The following is a 12,427-nucleotide window of genomic DNA, read 5'->3' on the forward strand; positions in this document are numbered from 1 at the left end:
TTATTGTTGCATGAAGATGTTTCAGATATGCCCTTTAAAGTGGAATACCCCATAATATTAATAATAATTTACAATAGAAAAAGCACCAACAGCCATTCTCTCTCAGCCCACCCTTTTCTCTTTTACTCGCCTCCTCAGTCATTCGTTCACACTCTGCTTGAGATCTTTGAATAGATTAAGTGCCACAGAGCAGAGTGAGCATGTGTGTATGTGAGGTTATCTGCTTGAGTGGATGCAAGTTTATTTTAGAAGAACATCAAATGTGATCCTCTGCTGCCCTCTATATTCTGCTGTAAATGTGTTTGTGTGCTCCCTTCAGAAAAATATGAGCTCATTAACTGAGTTCAGCTCATGGATTTACAGAGAAATGTCTAACACTGGGTTGATTAACACCATGGGGACGTGGTGCATGTCTCCCTTCTACTCTCTTTCACAACTGTCAAGTGTGCTCAGTGTGACCCTGCTTTCATCTGTATCTGTGGCCTCCACCTACAAAGCCGTTCCCCTTTTTGGGGTTGCCTCTCCGGTGCACCGTTGTCACTTTCATTTGCACCAAAGTGGGTGAAATTGATTCACAGTGGTTTATGCTTCCTAACTGAACGCAGTGATATCTCTGAAGTTTGACTGATTTTGACCACTGTGACGAAGAAGCATTCTCTTCATCATTTTTAAGCTGCATTATATTAAAAAAATCCCTTTACTTTTTAGAATTTCATAACGATGCCTTAGCTACTTACCATTAGGTAACATCTACATGTTCATCTGTATTTCAGCGTCTCAGGCGGAGTCTTCCCCCAGGATTGCTTAGGAGAATTTCATCAACTTGGACCACAACCACATCAGCTACAGGGCTGCCTACCATCGAGCCAGGCCCTGTACGCAGAGACCGCTCAGCCAGCAACAAACACACTACAGAAAGGTAACGCGTCTTACTCAGAAGGTTTAACATTACTGTAATTTCTTTATCTGACTTTTCTCCTCCAATAAACCAGTGATTTTTGGAACAACTCAGTGATGATGACCATCTCAAAGAGTCGCTCCATGTCTGCCTCCTGTGCTGCCTCTGTCACATCCAACCACCTGTACAGCAAACCACTGGGAAGACCAGGTGTGTGTCTGTGAATCTATTTTACTGTAGAGTGTAGAACATTTCAGTTATTTTGGGTAAAAACAAAACAAACAAACAAAAAAAAACGAGTATTGATTTACAATGCAATCTTTTTCAGGTTTCCCTCCCTCCAACATATCACCTCTGGGCTCTCCTTGCTCATCTCCTCCTGTCCAGGGCACTCCTGCCTCCAGCCCTACGATAAAAATATGTTCAGTGCAGCTTCCTGAGCCGGCTGGGCCACTAACAGAGCGAGTACCTGGCTCTGTGGCCCCCAGAAGCCACCACAGAACCTTAACTCACAGCCAGAGCGCTCCGAGCTCCACCACCACCACTCACTGGCGGCCTCCATCACTCTGCGGCAGGTAATTTACACGCTATCACGTACTAAATCAGTTATTTACTTACAATATATAGAGCGATTCTGACCACAGAAAATTTGATTGTACAATTTATGTGTCATCTGCGTGTGAGTGGGGGAAATTAGTCACTTCATTAGTTTGCTCTGAGAGGAAAGGAACATCTAAATTACCAGATGAGAGAGAATAATTAGGATGGACCGGTGTGTATACTCTGAATGCTTGTGTCTCTCTGCTCTCCGTTAGCTGTGGCAGGCCGTACAACAATCGACTAAACAACGGGGTAGAGTCTGAAGACAAAGGAGACAGAATACCCCACCCAGGTAATCAAGTAAAAAAAATGCATATTTTTCTGTTTATTCCAGATACAAATTAGAGCACAACTGATATTTCGGCAGATATCAGTTGTTTGTCAATCTATTGGTGTCGGTATTTATAGCAGCCAATAAATGTAAATTGAAAAAGTAAAGAAGAAACAACAGAAACACCCTTCAGTTATACACAGTTGCATAGTTTACGACATTCAAGCAGAATGTAAACAAGAAATCCACCACTCGTTATGGTAATAAAAGAGTTTGTTTTTGACACAAATTTTAGTAAGGACTCATAAATTTCATGTGTCTGAAACAAAAAGATATCGGCTTACATATTTAAGATCGTCAAATATTGGTCTCAACCTTAAAATAATCTTATATAAGGCAAGATCTAAAACAAGAGCGCTTCACCTAGGACAGCTGAAGTTTTGGACATTTGGATTTTGATTATGTTTTCATGGAGTCATTATAAAAAAAAGGTCTTATAGTTAACATTAACATAGCATTAACTCCAGTTTTTAGTTAAACAGAAACATCTTTGTGTTTTAGTGATAATGTATTCTCAACAGAAGAAACACGTCTGAGTTCACTTCTAATGTGTTTAGTCCTTTTTAATGTATCAAATCCAATGTGGCCATAAGTACTAGTGTGATTAAAGCTACCTTTCTAAATCGTGTCATGTATTTCCAGATGAACGCGCAGTAGCGTCATCAGACTATGATAGCACGTACGACAGCACCTATGAGACCAACCACAGTGACAGCAGCGACTTTGCACAGAATGAAGAGGAAGCAGAGGGAGGCAAGAAGCCTCCTGAAGCAAGGGAAGGCTGCAGGGAGTATCCGAATGACGGCATTGTTCTTCACCCTGTCCTGCTCTCTTCAGAGGTAGACAATCAGACCTCACTTAATATCCTTCCCCCAAAATAATTTCATTAAGAAGGAATAATTGAATCGATAATAAGAGCAGCACTACATCATTTGCGAATTATGTGAAACCATCTTATGATGTCATGAGCTAGCTATCCTCTATTAAGCAGCAACTATCTTTGAAAGTTACTTTAAAAAAGCTGGTTTTGATTTAACAATATAAGCCAATGAGGCATAACATTATGGTCACCAGTCTAATATTGTGTTGTTCCACCTTTTGCTAGCAAAACAGCCCTGACCGAAGGTGTGCTGTGGTATCTGGCAACAAGATGTTAGCAACAGATTCTTTAAGTCCTGTAAGTTGCCAGGTGGGGCCTCGCAACATCCTACAAATGTTCGACTGGATTGAGATCTGGGGAATTTGGAGGCCAAGTCAACACTTCAAACTTGTTGTGCTCCTCAAACCATTAATGAACCATTTTTGTTTTGTGGAATGATGCATTATCCTGCTGAAATAGGCCAGAGCCATCAGGGAATACCGTTTCCATGAAATGGTGTACATGGTCTGCAGCAGTGCTTAAGTAGGGAACATGGATTTCAGTATCCTGGTGCCAAGTGTTCCAAAGTAAGCACCAGACATTGATTTACAAAGAAAACATGACTCATCAGACCTTCTTCCATTGCTCTGTGGTCCAGTTTTGATGTTCACATGCCTGTTGTTGGAACTTTCAGCAGTGGACAGAAGTCAGCAGTGGACACTCTGACTGGTCTACAGCGATGCAGCCCATACGCAACAAATTGCAGTGAAATGTGTATTTCGAAACCAACATCAGCATTTTGAGTTACAGCAGCTCATCTGTTGGATCGGACCACACGGGCCAGCTTTCACTCCCAACATGCATCAATGAACATTGCCCGCCGACGACCCTGTTGCTTGTTCACAGCTGTTCCTTCCTTGTATCACTTTTAATAGATACTGACCACTGCAGACTGGGAGCACCCCACAAGTGTCATAGGTAGGACCCAAACGTGGGCCTCACAGAGCACAACGTGAAAACTCAAAAACAGGTTTATTGCTTTGAAAACTTAACCAAAACATGAGGCAGGAACAAACCATCTAAACTGGGAAAAACACGAGCAGGAAGAAACACACTTATCTGACTGATGTGACGGGGGAAGCAAAACTGAACATCATACACACGAGACTGAAAAGAACTAAATAAAACAGGAAGTAAAAACACTGAGACCACAACTAAGACATGTGAACATTTATGAGAATAAACACACAGAGACATGACTGACTGGGGGGATGAAGAAAGGGAACAAAACATGATAACTAAACACTGCCTTACCTAATAAGGAACACAGACTGGAAACAAAGGGAAACTAACATAATCAAACAAGAAACTATGAACCACAAATAGACATAATGAAACTCAGAGGCGCTAGGAAAAAATGAATAAATAGAAGACTATGAAGCTCCAAACCAAAACTCATCTTAACCAGAACGAACCAAAAACCCTATAGAACAGTGAGAACTATAATACAAAGATAACGAAAAACAATGAGAAAAAAACAAAAGTCTGGGTTGACGAACCAAGGATCATGACATCAAGAGCTGCAGTTTTGGAGATGCCCTGACCCGGTCTTGTAGCCAACACAAGTTCGCCTTTGTCCAACTTGCACTAATCCTTATGCTTTCCCATTTTTCCTGCTTCTAATATAAAAGGCTCACATGGCCCCTAATATATCCCACCCACTAGGAGGTGCCGCGACGAAGAGATAATCAGTGTTATTCTCTTCACCTGTCAGTGGTCATAATGTTATGCCCGATTAGTGTATGTTTACAGAGTGCATTAAGTAAACCAATGTTCCTACTGTTGTGTCACTGTGATGACTGAAATTTTTAAGTCCTATAGGTTATTTTACCTGAAGTCCAAATATTTCTTTGCACCACCCTGAACTTCTCTTTGTTCACTTACCTTTGCCTGACAGGACAAGCCAAACCTGGCCCCAGAGACTCTGTTAATGCCAGGGCTGGAGCCTCTAATGAGTCAGCTTAACAACTGGAACTTTCCCATTTTTAGTCTTGTGGAGAAGACTCACGGCAAGACGGGCTGCATCCTCAGCCAGGTAAATACTTCGTTAGTGAGGAAATGTTGCAACTTTAATGAAAACAAATGATCATTAATTCAATAAACAGGAACTCATATTGTTGAGATTACATTTACAGTAGGCTTATGTAATTAGCAGCTTAACTGGATAAAGATGTTAGCTTGTTAATGCAGGTGGTGGAAAAATGAATTGATTTCTAATATGCATGATTTGATATCCAGGTGATTCACTGTAGTGTGTGTTTTCCTCGTGGTGGCATCTCCCAGGTTTCTTATAGGCTGTTTGAGGACACAGGTCTGTTTGAGACCTTCAGGATTCCTGTGCGAGAGTTCATGAACTACTTCCATGCTTTGGAAAATGGATACAGGGACATCCCTTGTAAGTAGAAGGATCACATATTTAAGAAAAAAAAAATCCATCATTACCTTTTGCTGCCACAAGGTGGATGTGTTGCTCATGAAATAAACTTTTAATAGCGTGTCTATTTTTCCTGCCTGCTGTTTACTGTGCAAATATATACTGAAAATGTGATGACACAAGCTTGAATTTATAGCGTGACAGATTAGATTATTTGAAGGATCCACAGCTTTTCAAATTTCAGGGATGATTTAGTCCATCTTGAGCAAATCTCATGCATCTGCATGACGGAGGATCAGTTTCCAGCCACCTGATTGTAATATATTGTAAAATAGCTCCTAATCAAATACAAATAGATTTTAGCCTTTCTCTCAAAGCCTCCACAGGGTACATCTAGAGGGAATATTTTTACATGTTTGGGAATACTATGGATAAAGCCTACTTAGAGGCATAAATATCCATCTCATACATATGTGACGTTAATCAAACTATATCAGTCTAGTTGTCTATTTGTAACCCAGATTTTAAGCCATTGTTTGAATTGGCAGATTTACTCATAGCACTTCATTCATTATGCGAAAGACTGTGACCCAAAATGTTTACAAGGTGTGTTCTTATTAAAAGACCTTCCAGTGAAACTTAATTAATCAAATCAATCAATTAATAAATGTTTATTTTATATGGATTTTTATGTTACATCTCCATGTCGTCCATGGATTGTAACATTATTTTTCTGTGAAAACAAGAGAAGTCGCTTCATCAGCCATGCACTGATGCAGTAGTAATCCATAGTATACAGTATACTTATATGTATACCAACTTTACATATTATATCGCCAATATATTTTAAAAGGACACTGCTTGCATTGAGGCCCAATGAGGTGACTACCGTGATTGAGAGTATTTAAAACTAGTCAAGCTGGGACTTTTCCACTACGCTCTTACCACCCACACTGTTGTGAATCAGCACTTCATTTTACTCTCCTCAGATCACAACCGGATCCATGCCACAGACGTGCTGCATGCTGTCTGGTACCTCACCACTCAGCCTGTGCCAGGACTGCCCACCCTGCTGACTGAGAACGGAGTACACACTGGTGCGCTGTCTCCTACGCATACATTAATCTTCCTGATATTTCATGCAAAACAAAATTCATAATTTTAATTCCAGTCTGCCAGACTCTAGCAAGCCTGTTTCCACGTTGGTGTAAATCTTAAAGCTTAAGACACTCATAACCGTACCTAGACTGTACAGGACAGATATTCAGTCAGAGGATCAAAGTGCATAGATTGAAAATTAAGCTGACAATTTTGTTATTTATGCATTAATAACTTCTGTCACGAGGGACCAAGCTGAATAATTAAGACATACATTTAGTCGTTCTCATGGGTCCTGAACCAGAGCTAATGCTCACAACTTAACTAGGTGTCATCCTCAATTTTTATTCATGCTTGTTTACACGTTTTGGACGGCATCACAAGTGCAGTGTGATAGCAAAATTACCCAGATATTCCCATATTTATTTTTATTGAAAGTAGTTTTTTTATTATTTTTTTCTCCTGTTTGGTCAATGGCAAGATACTAAAAGTTAGTGATAATGCTGGCATGTCCTGCAGAATGAAGTAGACTTGCAGGCAACATTTCAGAGGAGCAATCAGAGGTCAGAGTCACTGATAGTTTGCCTGTGTTGTCTCTTTGGATGTAGACTCACAGAACGGCATTACACCTGGTGCCACAGGATTCCTGGTGTCCAAAATGAACCCTGTGCTGCAGGAAGGCTATGGCTGCCTGGCTGGTCTTATCCCTGCCCTGGAGCTCATGGCCCTTTATGTAGCTGCTGCCATGCATGACTATGACCACCCTGGAAGAACCAATGCCTTTCTAGTAGCTACCAGTGCACCACAGGTAAATGAATACAGGAAAATGTTAGTGACCTGGAAGGCTTGAGGGAGGAGCCGTAGTGAGGGCTCGATAGTGATGGATAAGACTGACGGATGGGAAAGTTCATTTACTGGGAAGCTAAAATTGGGAATGGAGTAGTGAAAGGTCATCAATAAGGTCGCCCTGAGCGTTGTCCACATCAAGTTGTTGTGTGGATATTCATTAACCAAGTGCCTTCAGCAACTATACTGATCTTAGAATACTAACTGACTGAATTATTAGTTATGTGGTAGTAATTAATGTTTTAAGGTAGATAAGCTCACAAAACTGAATGTCAGTAAGACGTCTGTTCATTAAGTTTATGTTTATGAAATGCAGCATATTACCAGTATTTGTTTATTATGAGCAGCGTAAACCTTTATAACAGTTCAGATGTAATTATGATGAGATAAGGAGTAATGTAAGCCGTCACATTAACTGCGCTTTGAGCTAAAATCTGCTTGTTTTGCATATAATTAATATGAATGAAGCCGCTTATCCTGTTATCAAATGTTGTTACAAATGTTGTTACAAGAGCGTAAATGGTGTGAATATAAACATACATAATGCTCAGACATGAGTACTGTTGTTAAAGAGCTTTAAATGAACCAAATACAAACATCAACATACAACCAAAAGCAGATTAAGTCGTTAGTCTAAGCAGTTTACAGTTGAGACTGAGGTAATGCAGATACTGCAGGTTTTAGGCAACATTATGGTAAAAAAGAAAGCCAGAATTAGCACCAACACAAAAACGGATTCTTGTCAAAGTTTTGATTCATGTATGACTTATTTTTATTTTTAGACTTACCAAATCATACCTTAAAACCTAACATGTAATATTAAACATGGTTTAGTAAGCGACTCATTACTAAACTGGGAGGATTCATTCACTGACAGATATGAAATATTAATTTAAGTTTCTCCATTTTAGGCTCTTCTTTACAACGACAGGTCAGTCTTGGAAAACCATCACGCAGCTGCAGCTTGGAACCTCTTTATGTCTCGATCTGAGTATAACTTCCTGGTTAACCTTGAACACGTCGAGTTCAAGCGCTTCCGCTTCCTAGTCATTGAAGCTATCCTGGCCACTGACCTCAAAAAGCACTTTGACTTCCTCGCAGAGTTTAATGCCAAGGTAAATCAAATAAGCTACATAAACAGTATAAAACATGACCATCCATCATTCGTCTGTAATTACAATACTGTTGCTGACTCGACTTGATATTTGAATGCAAACTATGATGTGATATTTAGAATCCTCATTTAACAGTTCAATTTTCTAAATGTTGCCAATACAAACAAGACGCAGAATTTAAAGCACAGTTTTAATGATAAACCTTTTAATGAGACATTTTATGAAACTTTGACCTTATCTGACCTTGAAGAAGAGCTCAGAGGTCAAACGTGACACATTGTAAATCCTTAAATGGTACTTTCTATATATTGACAATACACTTTTTGTCAGTTTTCCACCAACAACTTATTAAATTTTACCTTGAAGACCTTTATAAGCCAAATTCTAATGGATTGTTAACATCACAATAATCTACACGCCTACAAAGTTTTATTAGAAATCATTCAAAAATTTTGAGCTATCATGTATACGGACAGAAAGAGTGATACACACGTGCAAACGCTACCAAAATCATAACCTCCTTGAAAGAGATAATAAACATTTACTACAGGCTCTTTTCATTTTTTTTCTGTAAAGGTCTCTTTCTGAAGTAACAGAGAATGTCTTTTTTTTCACATTGTCTTAAATGCAAGGTCTATAAACCTTTCTACAACTAATCTATAAGCTCTGTTTTTGTTTTTGACAAAAACGTCTTTCTAATTCCTTAGGTAGGGGATGAAGGAGTGTCTTGTATTGATTGGACCAATGAGAATGATCGATTGCTAGTGTGCCAGATGTGCATCAAGCTCGCTGATGTCAACGGGCCACTGAAGTGTAAGGAGCTGCACCTACAATGGACAGAGGGGATCGTCAATGAGTTCTATGAACAGGTATGTTCATGAAAATGTCTCCAATATATTCAGAGCTAACAAAACACAAAAAACACAAGAATCATTTCAAAAAGAATTCTACCAAAATATGCTTTTCTTTAACTCTTCACTTGCCCAAATCTTTAAATTTAAACAAAAAAAAAAACCAACTTAATAAAATCAACCATTTATTACTTATATATCAGTAATGGTTTAACACAATAAAACTCTACCTAAAAGCCAGTGTGATCAGACTGGATATTTTGCTAAAGCCTAACTTGTGTGCCAAAGTACAAGCAATTGCCAGATGCCACAAACCAAATAGTTATACAAAAAATTTTGAAATACAGGAAGTGCTGTGATGCACAGGAGCGCCTCTAGTAGTGTTTTCACTGTCATCAGGCTATCATTTGTAAATAAACCAAAGTCCTGTTAGGAGTGGCTGTTGCAGAACCTTTATTAGATCATTAATGAGAGATATGAGGTCATTTTTCTGTAATAGATTACTAACATAGTTTATGTATGATAAATATCTCAGTATTATTTCAATATTTCAGTCACATGAAAAATTATAAAGCTACAAGTTAAAACTATTTTACATTCAGGGATTAGGAGTTATTAATTGTAATTCAAGCTAAATGTCTGTACAAAAACAATAATTATTGTGTTTGATATCACTGTTTTACTAACGAATCCTGTCAATATAAACCAATATCTTGTGAGAGTTAACCAAAAATGTTCTAAATTGGCCGCCTTGTCTACAGCCTTATCAGTGATAAACGCAATGTGATTTTCAGTGAAGGAAAATCCAAACACAGAACATTCACAGGAGGTCAGTCAACATGACAAATAAATCCAGTGGGCAAAAAAGAGTAAAGAAAAAAAATCTAAAAACAGAGGTCAGAGTTCACACAGAAGAAAACAAGGCAAGACAGAAAACACAACAAACACTAAGAATTCCCGGAAACCTTCCAGATTCCTAATTTCTTTCTAAGTACATTCTTCATTCCTTTCTTTGAATCCTCTTTGAATCCTCTTAACGTCTTAGGCCCTTCTGCCAGACATGTGAGTAGAGGAGGCGAGTAAGAGACACGGGGAGTCAGTCAAGGAAACGGGCATTTAACTAAATGAGACATCCTGGCTTTGGAGTCGGATTTTTAAAACGATGTCAAGTAAATATGATGTTTGGCATGGTGGCATCCTAAATTGTTTTTGGTACAGACCAACTACTGCTGTGTTTCATTATTTCAGATGTCATTCAAGCATAACAGTGTGCTTCACAACTTTATTATTGAGGCCATCTTTCAAATAAATTAACAGTGTGTCAAGATATCATACCTTTTTCTTTTATCAAACAAATACACGAGTAGTGAACTGAACAGTTCCTAAAATAACTTATTTGTAGATTCCTCCTCCCAACACGGTTTGTATATTTCAGCAGTTTAGCACGGAGGTAACAACACTTCCACACAAAGGATACACCTGTTGATCCTTCGTTACATCTGCTCTGGCAAGCTTCCTGTCTCCTCAATCCTCTGTCCTTCAAATTCATTTTAGGAACTGAGACAGTCTTGTAATGAGATTGCTGTCCAGGTCACAGGCAGGGGGACGGAAAAGACGAGAAATGAGGAAAAGTCTCTTGACTACACAAAGTAGCAAGACAATGAGGCAGGGAATAAAGGAAACTGGGAGAGTGACATTACAGAGGTGACAGGAAATTGGAAAGTAAAGCTAAGAAACAGACACAATGAACTAAATCTTTAAAAACTTCCAGTATGCATGAAAGGCATTTCATTTCTTGCCCCTAGAACATTTCTCTAAGGTATAAATGTGTAGCCGCATGTTCCCCCTGACAATAACTGAATATTGAAAACACTTACCTATTAGCTCATGTATTTATTACAGCCGCTGTAGATGGATGCCTGGCAACAAATCCTGCTATAAACTCACAAGACCATAAAGATAACAAGCAAGGATTTTGTAGACAGTATAGCACTAATTTGAAAACTCTTAAGCTTTATTTATTTCTCAGCGGTACCCACAATATAAATTCCTCTCAAATCAGGTCTTTATGTTAGACATACAGGCTGGGACAGAAGCTTGTTATCACAAGGTTGCTTTGACAGTCACCAAACTTAGCATCAGAATGTGTATTATCTATTTAATCCTTTTTAATGAAGGGAAAACTCAGAGAAAGGATATCAAACCAGTGTTCAGCAGCGAGAAACCTCTAATCTGAACATTGCTGATTCCCGATGAAAGCGACATGCCTGTCATGTCTGCTTCTTAGCATTCTGGTGTTCCTCTGGAAGCTTTGGCTCAGTTGTCTTAAAAAACTTTATGGATTATGTAAGTCCTTTGAGTGACAGCATCCCGGGGGGATGGGGGTTGGGGGTGAGAGACAGGGTGGCGAGAGACAGAGCGTATGCGCATGCTTTGCTTTCATAGAGGAGAGGCGCATGACCTAAATGTGCCATCCTTTGACAGCACTCATTCACAGTCGCACTGAGGAAGATCACAAGTGGAACGAGGCTCTCTGTGACATCAGAGTCAGCACAGATATAAACGCACACACAAACATGCGTGAATTTTCATCATGCACTGCAATGCACCAATTTAATATTCTACACTTTAAAAATACTCACTTAAAACAAAGTTTATCTGTTTGATTGTGCCGTGTCTATAAATACACACACACACACACTTTTCACACACAACCACTAGTGCTGTGCACTGACGCCATCCAGGTTTCTGGTTTCCATAGCAATTGGAGCTGTTGGCCCTCTGTCCTCCCGGTGAATAGCTTTGAAAGCCCTAACATCATATAACAAACATAAAAGCACAGTACAGGACTGTCACGATGTATTAAAATACAATACAAGCTGTGTGGTCATGGGTAATCCAACACAAACCACACGATAAACAGGGGCAGATATGACTCCGCTTTGGTTTGTCTTTATGTGGCCTCCATTTACAGTATACGACTGTTACACAGATAAATACTTAAACAAATCATAATTACAGTTTATCTGATGCGGAGTCGTGCACCCAATCTATACATACACAGCAAAGATAATTAGATTTGCGTCTGTATTTACTGGTGGTGACCATGTGGTTACAAGTATAAAGATTGCATTCACCATTACTCTGGAAAATTTCTGCAGACAGCCTCATTTGGATGACTGATACATACAGATCGGCCATAGTTTGAACTGATGTTTTTCTATTTGTAGTCTTCTTGACCTACTTTCAAGAGACTGTACCCAGAGGCAGCATATCTGGAAGTTTCTGTGCTTGCCACTTGAGTTATACAGAAGACTAGATGCATAGCTGTGTTTACCTTTGAGTGATATCGTGTTTAATTCGTATATTGATTTATTTTAATATAGAAATTAGTT

General features: G+C 39.1%; 1 protein-coding gene across 1 annotated transcript in view; it reads left to right on the plus strand.

Annotated features, from left to right (window-relative positions):
• The window catches only part of LOC146373855 (cGMP-inhibited 3',5'-cyclic phosphodiesterase 3A-like), a 62,056-nt gene that overhangs the window by 41,962 nt on the left and 7,667 nt on the right, over positions 1-12,427 (plus strand). The window contains exons 3-13 of the mRNA XM_084950085.1: positions 774-919; positions 993-1,108; positions 1,227-1,473; positions 1,714-1,790; positions 2,472-2,668; positions 4,646-4,783; positions 5,032-5,143; positions 6,112-6,219; positions 6,829-7,028; positions 7,978-8,181; positions 8,889-9,050. Coding sequence (XP_084806211.1) covers positions 774-919; positions 993-1,108; positions 1,227-1,473; positions 1,714-1,790; positions 2,472-2,668; positions 4,646-4,783; positions 5,032-5,143; positions 6,112-6,219; positions 6,829-7,028; positions 7,978-8,181; positions 8,889-9,050 — 1,707 coding nt within the window. The remainder of the gene's footprint in view (positions 1-773; positions 920-992; positions 1,109-1,226; positions 1,474-1,713; positions 1,791-2,471; positions 2,669-4,645; positions 4,784-5,031; positions 5,144-6,111; positions 6,220-6,828; positions 7,029-7,977; positions 8,182-8,888; positions 9,051-12,427) is intronic.

This window comes from Perissodus microlepis, chromosome 14 (assembly GCF_051167445.1).
Source record: "Perissodus microlepis isolate ML-2025 ecotype Zambia chromosome 14, ASM5116744v1, whole genome shotgun sequence".
Classification (NCBI taxonomy): Eukaryota; Metazoa; Chordata; class Actinopteri; order Cichliformes; family Cichlidae; genus Perissodus; species Perissodus microlepis.